We start from the raw sequence: 26457 nt of genomic DNA, 5'->3' as shown, positions 1-26457 counted from the left end.
TCTCACCCCAGTGCTCTTTGAAGCGCGCACACACACTGTGAGCTGTGTGAAACGTTGCATTCGCCATCGCGCCAAGGTAAAGCCAACTGCATGTGGGGATGTACATGGCCCTCAAGGATAGATGCATATTTCTGTTGATCCACTGTGCTTCTAGAATGACGAGATTACCGAGGGAATGCCATGAAAACATTCCCCAGACTTTAAGACTCCCTCCTCCTGTCTGGTCCCTTCCAACAATTGTTGTGAGAATGTCTTCTTTCAGATCTTTCACGCCAATGGAGCATAAAACAACACTGATCTGGAAAGGCCTCCTGTTACCACTCGGTGGACGTCAAGTTGCGGTACTGGTGTGCAAATTGCAGACTTCGTCGCTGACGACGAGCAGTCACCATAGGTGCATGAACAAGGCACCTGTTGCAGGGACCCATACAAAGTAACGTTCGCTGAATGTTCGTTGAGGAGACATTGTTGGTAGCCCCTTGCTTCATCTGGTCTGTCATTTGCCCAACAGTTGTACGTCTATTCGCCCGTACACATCTTCACAGCTGTCTTTCATCCCTGTCACCTGTGGTGCATCGCTGTTGCCTCAGCGCCGGCTTTGAATAGCGTCATTTTGTAATTCAGGGGTATACTTTAATCACAGGAACACACAAAGAGTTAACAAACTTAGCCGTTTCGGAAATGATTTAACCCTTGCCCCAAAAGTCAATGATCATGTGCTATTGGACGTCAGATACACTCAATTTCCACATTTAACAACAGCTGCATTGTTTCCTGCATCTCCCATACATGTTTTATACACCTTCAACTGCTAGTGCTGCCATCTGCCGTCTGAGGTGACTATTGCACGTTGACTTTGAACATTGGTTGTGGTCACATTAATGTGACTGGACCATGTATATTACTTCACTGGCATCACGTCACTAGAGTGAACGCCTAGTACTAGTTCTACATCACCTACAGGGCTCCAAAGCGACCAGCGTGCTCTTGTAAAGGGATGATTAATATTCTGTCCAGTGAGCTTAACACATCAGTTCATTCACTGTGTTTGTTTTCTCCTTGTGCGAGCGACATTACACTCAGCGAATATGAAATATTTAAGACAATAGGTACGTGTGTTTGCAGAGAGGCTGGTCGGACACTGGACCTGGACAAGGCGACTCCAGGTGGGCACACAGCTCGCCAGCTCGCTCAGAAGGTGTTCCCGGACGTTAGCCTCCCAGGTGCAGGGCTGCCACAAGACGACGCGGTGGAAGAGCTGCTGTCTGCGCTGAGTGAGGGCGAGTCGGCGCGCTGCAGACAGCTGTTGGTGGCAGCTGCCGCATGGGGGTTCGACGCCAACCTTTGGCTGGACGAGCCCCTGGGCATGCGCCTGTTGGAAGCCGCCTGCCGACTGCCCACTCACCGTTCCACGCCAGACTTCGTGCGCGTTACACTTGCCGCTGGCGCCGATCCCAACGCCATCAACCTTAAGACTCACAGGTACTCCACTGTCTATTGTTGCCCCGTAACGACATCAGGAATCACCCCCGCAAGCTACAATTTTCTGTCTGTACCGCACCTTCTTGTGACAGTATAATACAGTCTGGTTGGTCTACCTCTTGTAGGATATTTACATAGATTTCCGCCATCTGAGCAAAAGTATCCAGATACCAATTAGAAGACATTAACACGGACTGTATCAACCCTTCATATTTATGACGGTTTGAACTCTTCTAAAAGACAATCTGAGTGAGTTATTTGAATGACTGTGGAGGAATGGCAGCCCATTCTTCCTAAGGAGTCGAAACCAAGAAGTTAGTGATGTCGGACGTTGAGTTCTGGAGCGAAGTCGATGTTGTGACTCATCCAAAAGGTTCCGTTGGGTTCATGTCGAGACTCTGAGCAGGCTAATAAATTTCATAAAATGTTATTGTCCACAAACCATTGGTCACAGACTCCACTTTATGACAGGGTACATTGTTTGTTGATACAGTCATTGTCTTCGAACTGTTCCTCTACTGTATGCAGTATTTGATAGTGTAAAATTTGTTCATAGCCTTCTGCATTTAGCGTTTTCTTAAGTGCAATAAGGGGACCACACCCTAAACACGAAAAATACCCCATATTCTAACACTAACTCCTCCCTACTTCACTGACGGTACTACACGTGTGGCAGATAATGTTCTCCAAGCATTCACCAAACCAAAACCATTCCATCGGGTTTCAACAGGGTACAACGCGATTAATCTTTCCAAATCATTAGTTTCCAGTCATTCGCTGTCCAGTGGCGCCGCTCTTTGGCTAACCTCAAGCGTCGCATAGCAATGACTACAGAAGTGTGACTTATGAGGAGCTGTTCGAACATTGTATACCATTCTTTTTAACTTCCAACACATTGCCTTTGCTCTGACTGGGCTGTTGGTAGCACTTTGGAACTCACGAGTGATTTCTTCCGCCAGTTTCGTGCGATATTCTACAGTCACCCTCCGTAATGCTCGGAAGTCCCTGTCTGTCAAATCATGTGCTCTGCCTCGTCTTATCATTCTTCCAAATTTTCTCTTCACAATCATCTTGGGACGCTTTCGAATGGTCGAAATGTCCCTGATGGATATTTCACTCAGGCGACAGCCAACGACTAGACCACATTCGAACTTACTGAACTCTCCCGGCCAACCCACATACTCTCTGGCTCTTTTTATATTGACAATTCTTCTTCTCGTGACATCTAGTGGTCAATTCTATATTACATAGGCATATTAAATTAGACACATCAAGGAATTTTTCCCGAAGAGCTTGTTGAAAATAATATAGACTGGACTTAAGCGGAATTTCAAGATATTTAGCACGAGGCACATGCTTAGAAAAGTTCTAATATCGAAATTACCTATTTTTTAGAAAAAGAGTAATAAAACCGCAACAGCAAACAAATAAGTGAGAAACATATTTTACAGAATCCGAATTCAACTGCCTCGCTAGCCTGTCAATATTCCTTACCTTCGAGAAATTCGTCTGTCGGAGCAATATTATACACGTGGACACTGTTGCCCATAAAAAAGATGTTTCGACCGAAAACAGCTATGGAAAGTCACGTATGTGACTGCACGTATTGCTGGGCGTTAAAAGTATTCATCCAATCACTGGCGAAGACATGGAGCTACGTAGGGCAGTCTATCACGATGCTTCCCAAGACTAGGAGCCCACCGACGTCAAATTTCTCTTGAAATTGTATCTGATCCTTTTATTAGTGGAGATTTTTCTATATTACTTACTCCACTATAAACGGCTCGTCTATGAAGTGCCGTGACCAGAACACACATACTTTGTTATAAAAGTGCGATCTTTTTCGGTCTCTTATTTTTATTACTCCCGTTTATGAACGCTATTCCCATGCTGATCATGATTTCAAACATGTTATTCCATCCAATACTGTCGAGTGTTTTTTCTTCGTCTGCGACTGCAGTACAGACAACCTGACTTCTCCTCATTCTTCCTGTTCTAAGCTGAAATTCAGAAATTGTTTCTCTGGTGCCTATTTGACACCTATTTGCATTTTATCGATCTTCCCTTTTTCAACTCTCGTTTGTCCCGGCTCATCACGCCGTGGGGCTCCTCGTGATAACCTTGATGCCTTCTGAAATGAAATGTCTTAGCTCCTTATTGAAGTATACGCTGCCCTTAGTGTTCTTAACATATTAAGGCCGTATCGGATCGGACTTTTAACACTTCATTTATCGAGCGGTATATTGCAATCGCATTACCCTAGATCGCCCCACGGACGGATTCCATGCATTAAATTGCCACAGGTTTCTCTACATGGCTTCCAAACTTCGTACTGCCCCAACTTGTTGAAGAACTGACACGCCGCTTAAGGACGTACACTGACGAGACGGTGTTACACCATGAATCTCCAGTTCGATATTTATCGAACTTACATCTAACTAACATGGAGACGTTCATGATGTAACCAGTATTAAATGATTAAACTTCCGCTCCATTTGGACTGATCATCATCACCAACCTCAGTATGAGGCGTAACGCCCACAAGTACGAACAGATTTTTTTCGTTGTGGCATCAAAGCAAACAGCCCACAAATGACGTATTGAGGATTTTCTTGCCATACTGTCCTTTCATGAAGAGTGCTTGCTGAGGGCTGGTATGAAGGTATCATCTTCCTGTCGCATCCCAAACGCGCTCTACCGTTCTACAGCTAAAACTCAAGCGATCATAGAGGCCAGTCAGCGATCTCTACATTCCTCAAGGCGTCTATCGTGTGAAACGCAGTGTTGGGTCTTGAATGATTCTGCTGGAATGTGCCGTTCGGTAACGTGGTCATGAATGGTATGACCACAGGGTTTACCTTTGTTGCCATATACTGGCCAGCATTCAGTCTCCCTTCAACAGCTATCACATCAGTCCTCTCGTCGTATCAAATATCTCCCCAAATTTTCATTGCATGAGTTAGAAACATATGGGTCTTTAGAAACGTTGGTTCCTGTAACCTTGCAGCAAGTCGTCTACAAAGACGATGGAGTCGATCTGCCTACTAGAAACAGAGGTGAGAATCATCGCTGAACACTACAGAATGCCACTTACTGTCCCAGGTGACTCTGGCTATAAATCACGCTAGTATCTGTTTTCTGGTAAACGACACCTGGTAACTTTAGATCTCAACCGAGCTTGCAGTAATCCGGTCCCGACAGTTTGTGATGATGGTGCCTACAAGTTTCGGATGGATTTAATTTTTTGTCATCTATCCACTCAGACTGTATGCTCATTAACAAAAAGCAGAGTACGATCTTGACATTTGCAGACTCTGATGAAGATTTCGTACCTCGAGTGAAATGAGATGTTTTGAATTCTGAAATGGATGCTTTTACACCGAAAAACAGATTAAGTAGTTACTTAAAGAGAGTGATGTAGAATCTCTTTTCACCCTGTGACCATCTCCACATTTATTTTAATCCTCATCGCTGCTTATACAGTTCATTCCTTTTTTTAGATCAACATGAATTTACAATTAAGGCGAAGATAAACATCTCAATAATTCGTTTTTTGTATAATACAATTCAAAACATGGATCAACACGAAGTCCAAAGACGCATCGTTTGCCATTCAATATAAAGCCGTAGCAAGCATAAAACAACAAACGCAAAGTATGCTCTTCAGACTACCGTTGCTTTGACTCACCAGGCATAACGACAATGGCTCCATGTAGTAGTCGGAAGCAAGAAAGAAACGTCTCGCAGCAACTGGGAGGTAGTTGTTATGGAAATATTGCTCATGACAGTCCAAGCCGAATCGCCTCACGACTTACATTCATATACCTTCACTTCATCCCATACTATAGCCCCTCAATCCTTCCTCTTTTTGACCTCGCTAGGTTGGCCGAGAGCGCTAATGCGCTGCTTCCTGGACTCGGGTAGGCGCGCTGGCCCCGGATTGAATCCGCCCGGTGGATTCACGACGGAGGCCAGAGTGCCGGCCAGCCTGAATGTGGTTTTTAGGCGTTTTCCACATCCCCTAGGTTAATATCGGGCTGGTCCCCACGTTCCGCCTCAGTTACACGGCTCACAGACATCTGAACACATTCACACTATTCCATGGATTACACTAGACGCAGACAGTTGAGGTACACTAATTCCGTCCCGGGGGGTATGGGGTGGCAGCAGGAAGGGCATCCGGCCGCCCCTTAAATTAACCTTACCAATTCCGATTAACCATGCCGACCCCGTGTCACTGCGGGAAAAGCCACAAGCAAAAGAAAGAAACGAAGAAAGAATCCTTCCTCTTCTTCTTCCCCATACTTCGCCCTCCCTCTGTCCCTACACTTTTGCCCTTCTTTATTTTCTTCGCCTGTCCTGAAACTGCACACACACGGGAAAGACGGTAGTACAGTGTGCCGGCTGCCACACCCTAGTTGCGCCACAACATAGGCCCATACAATCGGTAACTCCAACCTCACACAATCAATAACTGCAACGCCACTTTCCTCCTTGCTCTCGTCCTCCAGGCTGTACACGAGTTACACGACACAATAAGTGTAGGAAGACATAGCATTGTATACGTGTAGAGCTGTACGACCGCTGCATCAGCAATAGACGCTGTCGCCTTGGCAAAGCTGTTATAAGCTAATTATAACGCGCCTATCCAAGAGACTTCTACTCTCACATGTTTATCGGAAGATTTAATATCCACTATGAATCGTATAGCTCTCAGATTCTTAGGAAGACCTAAAAATGTTTTTCTTCTCTAAACAGAACGGCTCTCCATGTGGCAGCAGAAGAGGGGAACGTGGCCGTTCTGGACTGCCTTCTGGAAGACGAGTCGGTGGACATCAACGCGCAAGACCGTGATGGCGTAACGCCGCTGATGCTGGCCGTGGAGGCGGCGGAGCTGGACTGCGTCGAGAGACTGCTGGCGCGTAGCGACCTGGAGGCCGGCAAAGTGGACGCGCGCGGTCGCACCGTGCTGCACTATGCAGCGCTCGCCGCACCCACCGACGACGGCGTCGACTGCCTGCGTCAGCTGCTGGAGAGGCGTGACCTGCACCCGGCAGTCCCTGACGCAGAGGGCCACAAACCGGCAGACGTGGCCGCCGATCTCCAGGTGCGCCAAATGCTGGAGGAGGCGTGTTCTCGACGGTCGCCGCCTCTCCTTGTCCGCCAGAAACGATCCATGCTGATTTCACAGCAAACTTCCCCGTGGCAGCGCTATTTCGATCTCCTGGTCATTGGTGACTACGAATCATTCATAAAAGACATCGACGAGCTAGGCGAAGAGGGGAGAGAGATTTTGGATAACAAGAGCGGGCAGTACACACTACTGCAATTCGCTGTTATCAGAGGACAGTGCGAGGTGGTCAAAGCTTTGCTCGATAAGGGTGCTGACCCCAACTGTATCGGCGTCTCCGACAAGCACGCTAGCCCGCCCCTGGTGATGGCCTCGTTTATAGCGTCTAAAGGAAAAGACAGCGTCGCTAAAAAAATTATAACACTGCTGCTACAGACAGAAAGGACCGACGTCAACGCCAGCAACGTCCGAGGGTACACAGCGCTGCATTTCGCGTCCAGGAACGCCGATCTGAATACGGTTGTTGAACTCCTAAACCGCGGTGCCAATATGAGAGCAAAGAGCTCCTTTGGCGAGTATCCGCTCAGTGCTGCGAACGTCGATGCGCTACTCAACAACAGTCTCAGTTCTACCGACAACTGCTTGCCGACTCATCTCCAGTACGTCATAAAATTCGACTTCAGTCTGCTGCTCACCGATGTCAGGTCATCAGTTCCTCCGCCATTTGCTAAAATATTTCACAGGGACACTAAAGATCCAGAGAAAGCGCTTCTTGAGTCTGAGAAACGCATAGGTGCCCCAACACGTCGCTTGTATTCTGAAATGCGTTTCCTGCGTTTCTTAAGCCACTCAGAAGAACATGAAGAAGTTCTACACCACCCAGTAATCAAAGCATTCCTACACTTGAAGTATAAGCGAATAACGTGGCTATTGAGGCTGAACTTCATCTTGTACTTCACATACGTGCTTGCCTTTAGTTCATTCATATGGGTGCAGTATAGTAACACGGAGAAGCGCGGCACCACTGCATGGATCGTCTTGAATGTGTTAACGTATGTTAGCTTGGTACCAATCGCAGTAAGAGAAATCTTTCAAATGTTTCACCCGAAATCGTACTTCAGAAACGTTCAAAACTACAAAGATATGTTAATGCTCTCTGGCACAGTATTCACCCTAATTTTCACTCCCCAGAATGGCATTGGTATGTGGTGGACAACCCTAACGATAATTCTCTCGTGGTTTGAACTGTTATGGCTTTGTGGCCGTTTCCAAAGACACGCAATGTATGTCGAGATGTTCAGAACAGTTTTGCGAAATTATACTTACTTCTTCACCATATTTTCTTTGATCATCTTAGGATTCTCGTTCTCTTTCTACGTGGTATTCTCCTCAGACAGAACTACAATTCCCAGCAACGACACGACGGTCGACACTGTACATTACTTCTCCCACCCCCTGTTCGCTTTATTCAAAATAGTCAATATGATGGCTGGAGACATGGCCCCAGACATCACTCTCAATTTAGACGTCGTCCTTGCATGCTTCGTTGTCACTCTTTTCATGTTCTTTCTACCAATCGTTCTTTTAAATCTGCTGACAGCACTCGCGGTATCTGATGAACAAAAGATAAGAGAAAACGCCGAGATACTCAGCCTGAAGTCACAGATCGACTGTCTCTACGAAATGGAAAAAATTGCATCACGTCACTACGAGATCACTAAAGCACTGAAACTCAAGTTTCTCTATGATCGATTGAGAAAAGTGTGGCTCTTCCAAAAAGGATCAGAAAAAACGCGGCTGGAAGTCTGGCCTAACAAAGGACAATTTGGTAAACTGGTAAGTGAGCTGAGCGGTGAAAAAAGAAACACACCTGTGTCCGGCACGATAGACATGAGTCTGATAGAAGAAGCCAAGCAACTACTGGCAGAACGGCCGATATTGTCAGAGAAAGAGGGCTTCGAACAACTCCATAAACTCGTCGAACAGTTGAAAATTGTTCAGATGCAGATGGAAAACTACAAAGTGGAGCTGGAAAATGCGAAGAAGCCAAAACGTCTGTAAAATCTCTCTGAGTGCGTCTAGACATATTACTTGTTAATGCCTAGCGTCCTTCTGGAACAGCATAGGAAACTAGACTACGACATCAAGAGTTTCATGATGTATAAGATGTATAAACTGGCGACCTTTGTGAACCCAGCCAACGGAAGAAAGTTCGTAAGAGGAAATGATAATCTTCCGTAATATTACTTACGGGCCAGTAATCCTTGTGCATCTTTCTTCCCTGGAGAGGAAAATAAACGTAAACCTCAAAATACTTTGTCCCATTTCTCATCTGCCCAGAATAGTCGATTAACTTCATCTCTTTCTCTCCAATTACACAGTGATGCCCACGTTGCTCAGTACAAACTCACTTGGTTGAACTACACTTTCTACATACGAGCAACGTCATTCCCAGAGAACAGTTAGACAGTAAAAAGCAAGCAAAATGTGCTGGATTTGTACGTTATGTAACTGAAGAATCAGAGGTTAGTAGACATGATCAAATAATAAAGTGAAATTTCTCTATAACTGAGTGTTTTATTGTCTTTAGTATAGATTATTCGCTTTTAAGTTTCAAACTAGGAATTTAATTCACAAGTGTAAATCTGATAGTACTATGAAAGAGACCACTGTAACTTTGAGTACCATTTACATTTAGTTCATTAGCTATGCCTGTCCAGTTATTATTCTCCAGAAAGACTGCACATACAGGGTGGTCTATTGATCGCGACCGGGCCAAATATCTCACAAAATAAGCGCCAAACGAAAAAACTACAAAGATCGAAACTTGTCTAGCTCGAAGGGGGAAGCGAGATGGCGCTATGGTTGGCCCGCTAGATGGCGCTACCATAGGCCAAACGGATATCAACTGCGTTTTTTTTAAACAGCAACCCTCATTTTTTATTACATATTCGTGTAGTACATAAACAAATATGAATGTTTTAGTTGGACCACTTTTTTCGCTTTGTGATGATGGCGCTGTAATAGTCACAAACATACGGCTCAATTTTAGACGAACAGTTGGTAACAGGTAGGTTTTTTAAATTAAAATACAGACAGAACGTAAGTAGGGCAAGGTGTCGGAATCAGAAGCGGTGCGGATTTTCTTGGAAAAAGTAGCACAATTGACAGCAGACATTACGCAATTGAGAAATGAATTAACATCTAGAAGTGAGTGGGAAACCGCATCTGATCAGCCGTTGTTGCCTCGGGTGCCGGAGATTGATCCAGCTGCTGCGAGTCTGATTACTCCGTTTTCTGGCAAGGCGTCTGAGGATGTGCGTTCATTTGCGGAGGACTTGGAAATTTCAGCTACGATGAATGGCTGGTCTGATGAACAGTTGTTACATGTAGCCAAGATTAGATTAACGGGTGAAGCGAAAACATATGTAAGGTGTTCTGAGGCCTTAAGGAAGGCAGGACAGTTTAAGCAGTTAAAGGAAGGGCTTTTACAAAGGTGCAAGAAACAGAATAGTGCTCGGTACTTTAGGGAGAGGTAGAGTACAATGACAAAGAGACAGAGGGAGACGGTGGAGAAATTTGCGAACAGGATAAGGGAAATTAATGAGTATACCTTCGAGTTGGGTCAGAGCGATGAAGCGAATAGTGTTCTGTTGCAGGAGGACGAGCAAAGGGCACTTGATGTATCTTTGTGGGGGTTACCGGCTCATATGCCACGGAAAGTGCGTGAAAGGAATCCTAAAGATTTGTATTCGGTCATTCAGCTGGCAATTCAATGTGAGGAAATAGACGTGGCAACAGGGGTACAAGAGAGGCAAACAGTACTTGCAGCGGGTACAAAATGTTTTAAGTGTTGTCGTGGGAGACACGTGCAGAGGCAATGTACCCTGTCACCGAAGAACAGAGAAAGGGGTGGAAATCAGCTGCGTGGAGGATGGAGAAGTGGAGATAGGAGAGGTGGACAAGCGTTAAACGACAGAGGGGGCCTAGACCTGCCTAAGGGAGCTCCCGTTTAATTTCAATGCTACGAATACGTATGCAGAGGTGGAATGTTCAGTGGTGGGATCCGTAGGAACTACAAAGGTTTAATATTTTGTTGGACACAGGGCCGTAATTGTCAGTGGCTACTAAGAATATAATGGGACGAAGGAAGTTTGACCCACCACGTTATAGGTTGTGTGGAGTGGGGGATAAGGAGGTCACGCCTTTGGGGTCGGTGACAGTTGACTTTCGAATAGAGAAAGTCCGATTTAATGCATGCATGGAAGTAGTACCATGGATGAGCGAGGGCTACGACATGATCCTAGGAGTAGATTTCTTGCATCAACATCATGCCAAAATTGACCTTGGACAACGAACTGTGGAACTTGGTGGAATGTTATTTCCCTTACCAGCAGTTAAGATTCTTGTCTCTTTTTCTCAGACAGGTTACATTGTGCCATTAACTTCGCAGCTCACATTACCCTGAAACCTAGCGGCCCTGTGCAGAGCTGTCACAAGGGGCGTTCAACATAATAAACAAACCAATTGAACCGCGCACATTAGCATTAAGGCTTAATTCGCATGAGTGTGTGTCTAGTGGCACCGGGAAGTCGCTTTGGGTAAGTGTGGAACCGAATCTACCTGTGGTTATGGTATGTGTTATTAAACCATTGGAGGATAATGAAGATTATGGTTCACTGGGTAGTTTTGTGAAATGTAGTGTTGTACGCGTACAGGAGGGGAACGACGGGCTAGTAGTTCCCGTGAACATGGATAATTTTAGCGCTGTAGACGCGAATTTGAGGAAAAGAGTTTTAGTAGCAAATTTGGATGTGCCAGATGACGAAGACTGGTGTTGGAGAGGCAGGCGAAGCGATCAACTACTAACTGTGTTGATGTTTTCAATGTTTTGGTTTTCCAGTTTGGATACAGAGCCCCTCATTTCCAGCCAGATCCCTTACCAGCAGTTAAGATTCTTGTCTCTTTGTCTCAGACAGGTTACATTGTGCCATTAACTTCGCAGCTCACATTACCCTGAAACCTATGGCATAGCAGCAGCTTTTCTGTGTGCTCCCTATTCCAGTGGCCCTGCATGATCAAGTAAAATCACAATTGGTCAGGCTCATAGAACCTATTACATCAATTGGGTCTCATACAACCTATTACATTAAGTAACTGATCTACACCTTGCCCCTCCCCTTCCCCCATGATTGTGAAGAAACTGCCTGGTCAGTTTCATCTCTGTGGAAACTTTAACGTATCAGTTAATGCTCTGTCTATCATTGACACCTGTCCTTTGCCCCATCACAATGAGTTATTGGCTGAACTTGTGGGTGGCCAGTTTTTCTCCAAAACAGGTTTATCTGAAACCTATTTAGAGATTCAGTTTGATGAGTGTTCTAAACTCCTTGTGATTAACAAGCCCTTCATGTTGTATCGGTGTCAGCACTTGATGTTACTATCACCCCAGTGACTTTTCAGCATTTTTTGGAACAATTGACATCTGGGGTGCATCAACTATCTCAATGGCTTAGTTATGACAGGTGCATCACAGGAGAACATTAACATAATTTATACATCTTGTTGATGGTCTTATATACTGCAGCACTGAAACTTTGCCCAGTCATAATTTTTCAGACATCTATTGGAATATGTGGTTTGAAGTTTCTCGGGATGGTGTTAAGCCTCTATATCAGCATATTGCTGCTGTCAGAGCTCTGCTCCACTCTACAAATGTCAAAGAACTCCAACTATTTTAGGTAAAGTTGCTTAATATTACAAATTTATTCCAAGGTGACCCCACTGGTCATTCCCTCCACGAATTCCCCATAAGGACATTCCTTTTCAGTGGTCACCAGCCTGTGGTCACAAGTTAATGTTTTTGAAATCTAAATTACATTTTGCTCCTTGTTTGGCTACTTTCCATCCTATCCACCACCTAGTTTTGACAACAGATGCCTGTCAGTATGGCCTCAGTGCCATTCTCACACATTAATATGGCAATGGTTCCAAACATCTGATAGCTTACACACCAAAAACACTTAACTCTGATTATCAGTACTACTTACAGGTTGAAAAAAAAAGCACTTGCTTTCAACTACATCCTAAAAAAGTTTCAAGTGCTCTTCTATGGATCTTAGTTCGCCTCATTACTGACCACATTACTACCCCACCAATGCCCTCCTCAAGGTTTGTTCCTGGGCTCAGGAGTTCGACTGTTGACTGAAGTGGATTCTGTCCATGGTCCACAGCTGCTGAGGCCACAGCCTCTGCATGGTGCATGCCAGTGGTGGGCTGGTTGCATGTCACCATGACCATCTACGTGCTTGTGCCACGGTGAGGGCCACAGGTCTGCAGCATGGCATCAGCCTTCTACCTCAGCAGGTGTCCCAGCCTCACAGGGCACCCCTGCTGTGGGGACAGACCCATTCTCCTTGTGGATAATGCCACCTCCTGCCTCTTCTCTGGGGTCCTACCACACAGCACCTGTTACTGGGCCTTCCCATGATGCTTTGCTGCCACTGACAATTCCACCATCAGCTGAGCTAGCACTTTAGGTCCTTCAGCACTGGCATACCTGGTGCCCCCCAACTAAGTGGCCAGAGCCTTCACAGTCGGTCACTTTTACCAGATCAAGGAACTGGCCATCGAGATACATCCAAAGCCATTGTTACTGGTCTTCTTTTATGGTACTTTGTGGGGGAGCAGCTGCCACACATGTACATGACCATTCCACTTTTGCCTCTACTCACTGATTACAGTCCGGAATGTCCTCCTGACACCAATGACATCACTTGTGGCATCTGCCGCAAAGGCCACGGATGATTCAAAAGTCACACCAATGCCCACATTAGTGGAGTATCATTTCCTCAAGGGCGGAAGGGTGTGATAATCCTTTATATAATATTTAGATGCATGCCACAGCACCAAGCTCCCAGTGTGCTGTACTTCGAATACTTCATCAATGGAATATTTGCAGGCTGTGCCCCTTCTCATTGGTTCCCGCCCAGAATCTCCTTCTGCCAATAATGTCATCAGTTGCGGCATCTGCTGCAGAGGCCATGGATGATTCAACAGTCACCCTAATGCCCACGTCGGTGGAGTGTCCTTTCCTCAAGGGTGGAGGGGTGCTATAATCCTGTATATAATAATCAGATGCATAACACAGTGCCAAGCCACCAGTGTGCTGTACTTGAAATATTTCATCAATGGCATCTTTGCGAGCTGGCCAATGGAGGCCTCCTGGAGTGGGCCATATGATTTGAGCCACGGCATGGCATCCAATGTACCATCTACGAAAGACCTCTTCTTTATAAGCCCAGTGCAGCAAGCACTTGCTTTCGTATTGTGTTCATACTTATCGTTAGCAGCTACTTGTAACAATACCTGGCTTGTTTCCATGTTTGTGTCTATATTCTCAACTGGTGTTCCCTTGTATGTGGAAGTACAATAAACCTCGGTTTGTTAGGGCTATGCAGTTGTTTGTGTTTTACAGTAGAACTCTTTCTTCAAATAACTTTGAAATATGCAGAGTTCATATTTGCTTTTAGCAGTGTTGTGACATCATCAACACGGAGGATGAAATTAATTTCACTGGAAAATTTGTACTTCACAAATAGATATGAATTAACATCTCTTCTATGGCATCCCATTTCAGTTTTGTAGTTACTGAATTTTGTCTTCTTGCAATGAGATAATTACTTTAGACCACAAAGATTTTTATACCAATGCTTTGTCAGAGCCATTATTATATCTTTAGGTTGCTTTACACAAATAGTACCCTCTAAGTTACCATACAGAAATGTGGAGTGTAGTTAAGTATCTGAGCAAGTTTCCTATTTATATTTGCAGCTACACTTAATAATGTTCAAATAGAGACTGTAGGTACCATAGGGCTAAAAGGCTAGTTACAATATACACCTGTAAGATCAGTAATTACCAGTCTTGATTTTAATTTGTCTGCTTATCCATCTGCATTCATTTTTATTTTGAAAACCTATTTACAAGGAATCTCTGTTTTTCCTGAAACATGATCTTTTAAACAATAGTCAGTTTGTCTGGCAGTGCTCTTACCAAAATCTGCTAAAACAAAAGCCATTCAATCTTCATATTTTCTCAAACTTTGGAGTCTTGATGATCATGTTGTGATGAAGCAAGCTGGGATATTTTTACTTCCCCTCTTGTTTTGCCATCTGCCTCCTTAAATTCATTTTTTCACTTTTATCTAATTACCATTAACATACTTGAGTATAATATGCATTTTCATAAAAGAGAAAGGCTGGCCTTCAGTTTAAAAAATATAACACCAGATCTAATTTTGTGCTTAGTTTTATGTACGTAATTGATTTTCTAATTTATTTTGACTATTCCTACTTAGTACCTTTTCTTATAGGGTGAAATCAGTAATTGTGTCTTAACTTAAATTCTATTGATGATGTACAAACAAATATAAATCCTGTACTAATTATAAAAATTTGGATGAACAACTAATAGTATCCTTGTAGGATCTATTTGGAAACATGTTAGCAAAGCCAGCCCTTAATTAATTTCAAAGTAATTAACAGTTTTGTCAAAAGTATTGTTTGCATAATGATATATGTTAATTTCATCATTCAAACAAATAATTCAGTCTAAACCTTGCAGTAGTAGAAACTTTTTTGATGTATTCAGTTAACTTAATGAGCTAAGTTTTAATTGTAATTTCTATCAATTTGACTTCGAACAATGTGTAGTTTCAGTACCTATTATTGTGAAGATATACAGGCTGAATTAGGCAGAAAAGTACATGCTTTGAGGGGTGATAGTATTAGTGATTCTGAAAAAAGAACTTCAATGGACGTATGCCCTATTCCAAATGGTGTCCAAGGTAGAACACATTTAATATCACTTTTGTACGTTTTTCTTGAATAACTCTAAAACCGCACCCTCCAGCAAAAACGTGTTGCAGTACAAAATTAAACTATATTAAATTTCCTACAAAAATGGTCCTATTCATTTTTTTCTCTAGAACTAATGGTTTGTGTGAAGAGAGTGCAAGAATGTTGACAAACTCGTTTGACGCACATGCACTGTAGCTTATGTAGTTTTTGTAGGTGAATCTGAGGTAGCAAATTGAAACGAACAGTCTGATATGAGACACATATGATCTACCAAGTCATTAAACTACCACAAATTGGCCTACAAAAGCTACATACGCTACACCACATGCGCGTCGACCGAGTTTTTCAACATTCTCACACTGTCTTCACACAAACCATTAGTTCCAGGGAAAAAAATTCATAGGACCTTTTATGTAGGAAATTTAATGTAGTTTAATTTTGGACTGCAACACGTGTTCATTGGAGGGTGCAGTTTTCGAGTAGTCAAGAAAAATGTACAAAAGTGATATTGAATGTGTTCTATCTCAGAAACCATTTGGAATAGGCCATACGCCCATATGAAGTTTTTTGTTCAGGATCACTAATACTATCACCCCTCAAAGCATGTACCTTTCCTCCTGACACACCCTGTATAAGGGTCCAGTTTTTGATCCCGAGACAGTCAGTCCACAGCCGAGTTTCAGACCAGAAACTTGTGTTAGTTAGAACAACAACAGTGCTTCAACTTAATAATGAAATAAATGTTACACAATTAGGCTGCGTGTTAAAACAATGACAGTGTCTGTTCCATATGTACCATTTTATTCTTCAAGAAATGTGAACTATGTGGTTAGGTTTTTACTGCTCGTAGATGTCCAACAGGAAACTATTGTAGCAGTATATGGATGTTTGCCTGCAACCTATTAATGAGGCTTATTGAAAGGTAAACAACAGTGCACTGGCCATATAACTGCGTATTATTGGAGGGGGGGATTGCGAACAGTGAAAGTAAAGTACTGTGAAATGAAAATGTGCACCTGTTGGCTACATGATTTAAAGTAGTCAGTGTTGTACTTGCAGAAACCATTTTTCAACCAGTGTAGCAACATAGTACGTTGGCACCAAGGACAATAAATGAAGAAACAAAGCAGGGAACGTCATCACAATGTAATTGACATCTAGTCATTTAATTTCCCAAGAAAATTTAATTTGCCATTCTGTTATCTTCACTCTAAATTCCTACATAAGACTTTTCAGTTTGTGACACATTTGAACTGATTGTAAACCAGAACTTTTCCTTTTTCAAAGTTCAGTTATTGGTTGCTGGGAGTTTTGAATAGTTTTTAATTAATTTTACACAACATTCTCAATGTAGATTTCCATTTTATACCCACTTATTTTCACAGCTCAAATCAATAATGAACAGCTTTTATATAGAATACTTCATACATGCCAGGTCAGCAGACCACTTTGACTTTGAGGAGCCTAACAAAATATAACATGTGGCTCTAATACATTGTCCATATTCAATAAATGTTTCATTAGAAATTTACACTACTGCCTGTGAGCAATGCTGTCACAAAACTTTACTCAATAACTAACAAATTAAAACTGACTGACACTGACTGGACATGATTCTAGTTGTGCAGTGACAGTCTGTAGAAAATTTACTCTATGAAAATGCTACCAGGACTGACTACAGCTTTGTTCAAGGGGCCTGTATGCAGAGGACAGGCATTGATAAAGCTCCAACAGAGGGAATGCACTTTCAACAGTATCTTAAAAAAAGCGATAATAGTTAATACACACTTACAGCAGAAAATAAATAAATACTGTTCTGCTTAATGTAGTGGAATTTTGGATGTGCAGTTTTACCCGTAGGGTTTAATGAAGTCCACCAAGATTGTTCTGGAAACTTAAACTGTCTATCTGAAAAATGTAACTAACTAATATGTTATGCTATTGAAATTATGCATTTTTGGAAGCAGAAGGATCAGGTATTCAGTACTATAAGACAATTATGGAAAGGTCTACATTCCCTACCTCAAACATTTTGAATAGTGGTTAACATTTGTGGTTCTCAGTTGCCAGGAAATATAAGATGTTAGTTGGAAAGAAGAATATAAGTGATTTAAAATAAGGAATGTCAGTATTAGAGCAAATATTTATTAACAGAGATGAATTTTTAAGTGCATACAACTGTCAATTTTTAATATTTATTGAAATAAAATGTTTCTAAATAAAATCTTTATGTTGTTACCTGCATCATGTAAGCCATAGATTGAATAATGAGATTCAGAAATCAGAGCTTCAGAAAGTGTCTGGTTATTTTCTATATGTGTGGTGTATGTATTATCCATGTGAAAGAGAGTATTTATGTTAGAAATAATCAAATAGTGGAAAACCCAGGATGGATTAATGACAGTATTATTGAAAAGGTTAGATTGGTACTCGCCATACAGTTGAAACATTGAGTCACACACAGGCACAACAAAAAGACTGCTGTAAATTTAAGCCATAGGCCAAATGACCTCTTCCTAAAGTAGGAAACATACACACATTCCTACAAGCATAGTTCACACACACAATGTACCTTCAACAGACAGAATGTGGACTACTGCCAATAAATAAATACAAAACTAAAAGAGGCACAATATCTAGATTTTGGAACTAATACACTGAAGAGAGAGAAAAAAGAAAAAAAAAAACTGGTACAACTGCCTAATATTGTGTAGACCCCTGTGAGCACACAGAATTGCTGCAACACAATGTTTCATGTACTCGACTAATGTCTGAGGTAGTGCTGGAGGGAACTGACACCATGAATCCTGCAGGTCTGTCCATTAATTCATAAGGGTATGAGGGACTGGAGATCTCTTCTGAACAGCACGTTTCAAGGCATCCATCAATAATGTTCATTCCTGGGGAGTTTGGTAGCCAGCAGAAGTGTTTAAATTCAGAAGGCTGATCCAGGAGCCATTCTGTAACAATTCTGGACATGTGGGGTGTTGCATTGTCCTTCTGGAATTGCCCAAGTCTGTCGGAATGCACAATGGACATGAATATATTCAAACGATCAAACTGTTTGCTTACGTACATGTATCTAGACATATCAGGGGTCCCATATCACTCCAACTCCACATGCCCCATACCACTACAGAGCCTACAAGAGCTTGAACAGTCCCCTGGCGACATGCAGGGTCCACAGATTCATGATGTTGTCTCCATACCCACACATTTCCATCTGCTTGATTTAATTTGAAATGAGAGTCATTCAACCAGGCAACATGTTTACAGTCATCAACAGTCCAATGTCAGTGTTGTCGGGCCCAGGCGAGGCAAAAAGATTTGTGTCATGCAGACATCAAGGGTACACAAGTGGGCCTTCAGCTCCAAAAGCCAATATTGATGGTGTTTCATAGAATGGTTTACACACTGACACTTGTTGATGGCCCAGCATTGAAATCTGCAGCAATTTGCAGAAGGGTTGCACTTCTGTCACTTTGAACGATTCTCTTCAGTCATCATTCATTCCGTTCTTGCAGGATCTTCTTCCTGCCACAGCGATATCGGAGATTTGCTGTTTTAACAGATTCCTGATATTCACAGTATGCTCATGGAATGGTTGTATGGGAAAATCCCCACTTCATCACTACCTTGAATATGCTGTGTCCTACCGCTCGTGCGCTGACTATAACACTACATTCAAACTCACTTAAATCTTGATAAACTGCCTTTGTAGCAGCAGTAACTAATCTAACAACTGTGCAAGACACTTGTCTTATGTAGCCGCTGTTGACCACAGCACCATATTCTGCCTGTTTACGTATCTCTGTACTTGAATAAGCATGCCCCTTCCAGTTTCTTTGGTGCTTTAGTGTAGTTCTTCCATTGGAGAGGAGGGACATACAGAGAGAGAGAGAGAGAGAGAGAGAGAGAGAGTGTGTGTGAGTGTGTGTGTGTGTGTGTGTGTGTGTGTGTGTGTGTGTGTGTGTCAAACCTTCTCTGTTCCATCCCTCATTTCCCAATCACGGAACTCTATGAAGTGATATGTGTCATCAACTGTAAGTGTCTATCAGAGTTACCCATGTGAAAGAATACTTCCGAGAATGTGAGTATGAGAAAGAATATCTATAAATAATATTGAGAATGATGTCGAGAACGACAGATGTGATGTGATGTGTGATGTACACCTATTGCGTGTTTTGTATGTAAATGCTGTTTGAACTAATACAATTTTCCCTGAGTAGAAAGACAAGTAACTGATATTCTTTAATGATAACTGGAGGGTTAATGAACAGTTCCAACCATAACCTCAACTACACAATTGAGGATGATACCAAGCACATTGGCGAGATGCTCCTAAGATTAATGTGATGATTGTGTAACTTTTTTGAGCAATGTGAGAAGGCCTGGATGAAGCTTTATGTCAATTAGGATTTGCCCAACAGAATAGGTTGGTAACATGGGTGTGTTTAATGCATTGTGGTTGTACTACACATGGCATAGTCTAAATATGTTTCCAGGAAGATGTTACTTTCATGACCTATATTCAGATCTGATCACAGGGGCACCACCCAGAGTTGCCCTTGACAACATGCCATTGTTGCCCTTTTTAAGGTGAAAAGTTTTCACGACACAGAGTTGCAATATAAATATAGACACAGTTGAAACAGTCAGTGAAGAAGCAAAAAATGCTCGCTTTGGCACTATGAGGGTGATAAACATAGTATACTGAAGCTTGTTAAATAACTAAGATGATCTTCTCATATCACTGGAATCAGACGAAAAATCAAAAGATGTGTCAACATTTTAGTTATACATTATGTAAAAAGTTTGACATGATCATGGAAATATTCTCCCATTATTTCAATATTTTTTTCCAGTTAAAAACCAGACATTAAAAACTAGAAAAAGAAATGTTACATGGCTGACAAAAGGCATTAAAATATGTGCTGCAAAGAGGAGACTTTATGAAATCTCAAAAACACAAAATGTTACAGAAGAATTTCTGGTGTATTTCAAGAATTATAAGAGAGTGCTTCACAAAGTCATAAAAGAAGCTAAAAAAACCACAAATGATCACCATATAAAAATGGCCAGGAACAAAATAAAAGCCATGTGGAAGATAGTAAGAGAACAAGTAGGAAATGAGATCTCCCAAAATGTAAATCTCCAGGTAATCCAAGATGGCAAAAAAATTACAAATCCAGAAGAAGTAGCCAATGCTTTTAATACATACTTTGCAAATATTAGTGAAAAATTACTCTCTGACATAAAATCTTCAAATAAAAATCCTGCTACAACACCATCAAATCAAAATAGAAACTGCAACTCCCTATTTCTTACTCCAACCAACCCTAAGGAAGTTATACTATCAATTAGAGCGTTAAAAACAAAATTTTCAACAGGTGTAGATGAGATTCCAGTTTATGTCATTAAAAATGTGGGTGACCTCATTGCAATACCATTAGCCCACATTTTCAACAGTTCATTAACAAATGGAGTCTTTCCTTCCTGCTTAAAGACAGTGAAACTGAAACCACTGTTCAAAAAGGGTAAGAAAGAAGACATAGCCAATTATAGACCTATTGCCTTGCTATCTATATTTTCGAAAATTCTAGAAAAAATTTTCATAAGAGGTTGCTAGATTTTCTAGAAAAGTGCAAAATATCATCCACAACCCAACATGGCTTCCGGAAAGGCCGATCAACAGAAACAGCAATATATGAATTTCTGGGTGAAGTACTCGAAAAAATGCCTTGATCTGTCTAAGGCTTTCGACATCATAGACCACGCCCTATTGCTGCAGAAGCTTGAAAGAATTGGTATCAGAGGTATGCCTAACAACTGGCTTAGATCATATCTTACTGACCGCAAGCAAGTAGTAGAAATACATTTTCACAAAGAAAATAAATCAACAAGACACTATTCTGATTATAAAGCAGTAAAATATGGAGTATGCAGGGCTTGGTACTGGGCCCCATCCTATTTTTCATATATATATAAATGACCTAACATCAACCAACCAGTACCATAGCACTATACAGTTTGCAGATGACACAAGAATGTTAGTTAGTGGGAAGACTGCAGAGATACTACAGACAAGACTGTCTGAGGCATTAACAAATGTTGTAAACTGGTTCAACCAAAACAAACTAATAATAAATAAAAGTAAAACAGTAGCATTAAATTTTCATAATGTCAAGAGAAACACTGAAGAGGATATAAGAATTCAGATGTCAGACACAGATATTGCAAGTGTGCCTAATACAAAATTTCTGGGGGTCTGGCTACAGGATAATCTTAGATGGGAAACTCACATTGACAACATATTAAAGAAGCTAAGTACCATGTGTTATTTAATGAGAGTGCTAGAAAACTGCTGTCATAAGGACTGTCTAATGACAGTTTAGTATTCTAAAATACATTCTGTCCTAAAATATGGGATCACTTTCTGGGGTAACTCGCCATCCTGCCTACAACTCTTCAGGATGCAAAAAAGAATAGTGAGAATCATGGTTGGAATAAAAAGGAACAAACCATATAGAGCATTATTTAAAAGGATGGGGATTCTTCCCCTTCCAAGTATTTTCCTATTTGAAAGTGCAATGTTTATAAAGAAATATACAATAACAAATCCTAGTATCCTCCCCAAAAATGAAAATGTTCGTCATCATAATACAAGACAGAAAACTGAGTTTCATGTACTCCATACAAAAACCAGTTTGTGCCGAAAAGGAACATTACACCATGGAAAAATTATCTACAATAAATTGCCAAGAGAAATTAAAGTAAAGACTGATGTAAAAATTTTTAAAGCAGCATTAAAAGAATATCTGTTGACGCATTGCTTTTATAGAGTGGAAGAGTTCCTCCAAAATCCTCGAGAGTCTAAGTGATGATTATGCAAATACTGTAACCATTAATACTTGCCTATAAATACATTAAAATGTAATTCTCAAGTTTCTAATGGGGATCAAGTATACGTTGTCTACCGACTTGCCCAGTATATGAAGTAAAATTCTGTGAATGTAATTCTCTAGTGTACATGTCAATTCATAGTGTAGAAGAGTTCCTCAAAAATCCTTAGAGCTTAAGTGAGGATCATGCAAATACTGTAATCGTTAATATTGGCTTATACATGTATTCAGTTGTAAACTTCAAGTTTCTAATGTGGTTTAATTATAACTTACACATTGACTTGCCCAGTATATGAAGTGCTGTAAAATTTTGTGAACATAATTTTCTAGTTTCTAAAGTGTTTTAATTGTAAGATTTACTTTGACCTGTCCAATATCTGATGTGCTGTACTGTACATGTAAGATTTACTGGGTCAATAAATGCAATACAATACAATAGAATGTAATTTCAACCAGTAGAAAATGTGTGATGGAATAACAGCAGTATGAATTAGAATATACTGTTGCTCTGCAAACACAGGAGATGTAACGAAACAGACAGGCTCTTTTAAAAGTACACTATTGGATACTATTAGCCTATTAGACTATGTCCTTTTTCAGATGTAGAAGCACACACACACAGATGTATGCTTACCCATCTCAAACACACATGGCCACTGTCAGCTTCAGTTGCTAAGGCATGATTGTTGTGAGCTGTGATGCCATCTAGAGCCTGTAAAGGAGAGTGCTGAAGAGATGTGGGACAGGAAGGGGAAAATATAGTGATAAATTTTCAGTTTCTCACTATTAAATAACATTCACATGACTCATGCTAAAGTACACTGAAGTGCCAAAGAAACTGGTATAGCCATGGGTAATCAAATACAGACATCTGTAAATGGGCAGAATATGACACTGCAGTTAGCAATCCTATGTAAGACAACAAGTGTCTGGCACAAGTGTCTGCTAAAATGGCAGGTTATAAAATTTTAGATGAGTTTGAATGTGGTGTTGTGGTTGGCACATGAGCAATGAGACACAGCATCTCTGAAGTAGTGACGAAGTGAGATTTTCTCGTACGACCATTCCATGAGTGTACTGTGAATATCTGGAATCTGGGAGAACATCAAACCTCCAACGTCGCTATGGCTGGAAAAAGACCCTGCAAGAACAGAACTAATGGCGACTGAAAGGAATCACTCAGCATGACAGAAGTGCAACCATTTTTCAAACTGCTGCAGACTTCAATGCTGGATAATCAGCAAGTGTCAGTGTGTGAACCATTCAATGAAACATCATTGATATGTGCTTTTGAAGCCAAACGCCCACTTCTGTACCCTTGATGACTGCATAACACAAAGCTTTACACTGTGATAAAGGAAGCTGGGATATTTTTACTTCCCCTCTTGTTTTGCCATCTGCCTCCTTAAAATTCATTTTTTTCATTTTTGAATTAAGTACCATTAACATATGTGAATGTAATCTGCATTTTCATAGAAGAGAACGGTTGGACCTCAGTTTTAAGGAATATAACACAGATCTAATTTTGTGCTTAGTTTTGGGTAAGCAATTGATTTTCTAATTTATTTTGACTATTCCTAGTTAGTATCTTTCATTATAGGGTGAAACCAGTAATTGTTTTGTAACTTAAATTCTATTGTTGACATATAAATAAATATAAAAACTGTAATAATTTAAAATGTTTGGAAGATGAAATGCTAGTAATCTTAAAGTATTTATTTGGCTCTATTTGAAAACATGTTAGTAAAGCCAGCCAGCAATTAATTCCAAAGTAATTAACAGTTTTGTCAAAGGTTTTGTTTCCATAATGATTTATGTTAATTTCGTCATTTAAACAAATAATTCTCCTTAACCCTTGTAGTAGAAGAAACTGTTTGAAAAAAGGAATTTTTTGATGTATTCAGTTAATTTAATGAGTCAAGCTTTAATTGTAATTTCTGTAAACTTAACTTCATAGTTTCAGTACCTATTATTGTGATGATATAGAAGGGCCTGATTTTTGGTCATGAGACAGTCAGTCCATGGCCGAGTTTCAGACAAGTAACCTGTGTTGGTTAAAAAGACAACAATGCATCAACTTAACAGTGAAATAAGTGTTACATCAATAGGCCATGTGTTAAAGCAATGACAGTGACTGTTCAATTTATTTGAAAGACTGTGAACTTTGTGGTTATGCTTTTCTGCTTGTAGATGTACAACAGTAAACTATTGTAGCAGTATGTGGATGTTCACCTGCTAACTATTAATGAAGCTTATGGAAAGTTAAATGATAGAGCACTGGCCACGTAACTGTGTATTACTGGGAGCGGGGGTTGTGAAAAGTGAAATTAAAAGATTGTGAAATGCAACTGTGCATCTGTCGGCTACATCATTTACAGTAGACAGTACTGCACGTCCATCCCTATTTTTTCAGCCAGTACGCTGAGACTGAGGACAATCAACAAAGAATAAAACTAGGTGACCCGCTACAACACCTTGCCTGGGTCCATCAACACTGACATTGGACTGTTGATGACCGAAAACATGTTGCCTACTTGGTTAGGTCTCATTTCAAATTGCATTGAGCGGATGGACTTGTATGGTTATGGAGACAACCTCATGAATCCATGGACCCTGCATGTCAGCAGGGGACTGTTCAAGCTGTTGGAAGCTCTGTAATGGAATGGAGCATCTGGAGTTGGTGTGATATGGGACCCCTGATATGTCTAGATATGACTCTGGCAGGTGACATGTACATAAGCATCCTGTCTGATCACCTGCATCCATTCATGTCCACGATGGATTCCGATGGTCTTGGGCAATCCCAGTAGAATGTTGCAACACCTCACATGTCCAGAATTGCTACAGAGGGGTTCCAGGAACAGAGTTTAAACACTTCTGCTGGCCACCAAACTCCCCAGACATGAACATTATTGAGCATATCTGGGATGCCATACAACATGCTGTTCATAAGAGATCTTCAGCCCCTCGTACTCTTGCAGATTTATGGACGGCCCTGCAGGTTTCATAGTGTCAGTTCCCTGCAGCACTACTTCAGATATTAGTCAAGTCCATGCCATGTCATGTTGCGGCACTTCCATGTGCTCATGGGGGTCCTACACGATGTTAGGCATGTGTACTAGTTTCTTTGGCTCTTCAGTGTAAAACTCACACAATAAATTTTCAATTTCTCACCCTTAAATAACATTCACAAAATGTATTATTAGTTTGTTTTATTAAGTTGAAAAATAACTGAAGACAACTGAGCACAGAACAACAATGGTAGCAAAGGTTTTTATCTATGAAAATGTTTTATGTAAATCACAGACATAGTATAAACGTTGAAATAGCACTCTCAACATCCCCTCCTCAATTCAATGTTTTTTTACATTTAACATGAACAAACATTAAAATAAACCCAATAAGCTTCTTAAAGTGCTGGATCTATGAGCTGGTAAGCCTTTGGTAAAAATATCTGCAATCTGGTCCTCTGAACATACACGCTCGGTGGTGATTACTTTGCGGTGGTGAAGCAAATGCATGAAATTATGTTTAATGTTGATGTGCCTCAACTGACAATGTTCCCATAACTTCAGTCCATAAACAGGACTGATTATCCTTGAATACATGAACTGGTAGCTGGAGTGTAATTTCAATGCCGACCAGCAAGTATTTCAGCCAGAGTACCTCAGCGGCAGATGTTGCCAGAGCTACACATTCTGGCTCTGTAGAAGACAAAGCAACACTATTTGCAAACAATTGTAGCAGATAACCGGAGGCAGACCTTGCATCTTCCTTTTTGCTCCAGTTTGCATCAACATAGGCCTCAAGAGCTTCTTGATTCCCTTCTCGATAATTTAGTTTCATGCAGATGGTTCCTTTGATAAATCTCAAAACCCTTCCCAAGCATCCCCAGAGCTCTTCCGATGGATTGATTTGGTATCTGCTTAAGAAGTTGACTGCAGCCTACAAATCAGGCTTTGTTGCTGTCATTGCATATGTCATGCATCCAATCAACTCTCTGCGTGGCTTATAGATCCTTTTTCCTTCTTTGATTTCCAGTTAACTTCCACAGGTGTCTCGACAAAGTTACAGTCTTGCATGTTTGGCTCAGATACATTTCTTCTTTGTTCCTTGAAATCTGAATTCCCAAGTATGATTG

The 26457-nt window shown here is 41.2% G+C and overlaps 1 protein-coding gene across 1 annotated transcript in view; it reads left to right on the top strand.

Annotated features, from left to right (window-relative positions):
* LOC124606319 (transient receptor potential cation channel protein painless-like) overlaps positions 1-9072 on the top strand; it is a 56434-nt gene extending 47362 nt beyond the window's left edge. The window contains exons 4-5 of the mRNA XM_047138301.1: positions 1126-1482; positions 6241-9072. Coding sequence (XP_046994257.1) covers positions 1126-1482; positions 6241-8614 — 2731 coding nt within the window. The 3' untranslated portion in view covers positions 8615-9072. The remainder of the gene's footprint in view (positions 1-1125; positions 1483-6240) is intronic.
* Positions 9073-26457: the final 17385 nt, after the last annotated feature.

This window comes from Schistocerca americana, chromosome 3 (assembly GCF_021461395.2).
Source record: "Schistocerca americana isolate TAMUIC-IGC-003095 chromosome 3, iqSchAmer2.1, whole genome shotgun sequence".
NCBI lineage: Eukaryota > Metazoa > Arthropoda > Insecta > Orthoptera > Acrididae > Schistocerca > Schistocerca americana.
The sequence above is the reverse complement of the archived record's forward strand: the minus strand, read 5'-3'. Positions and strand labels throughout refer to the sequence as shown.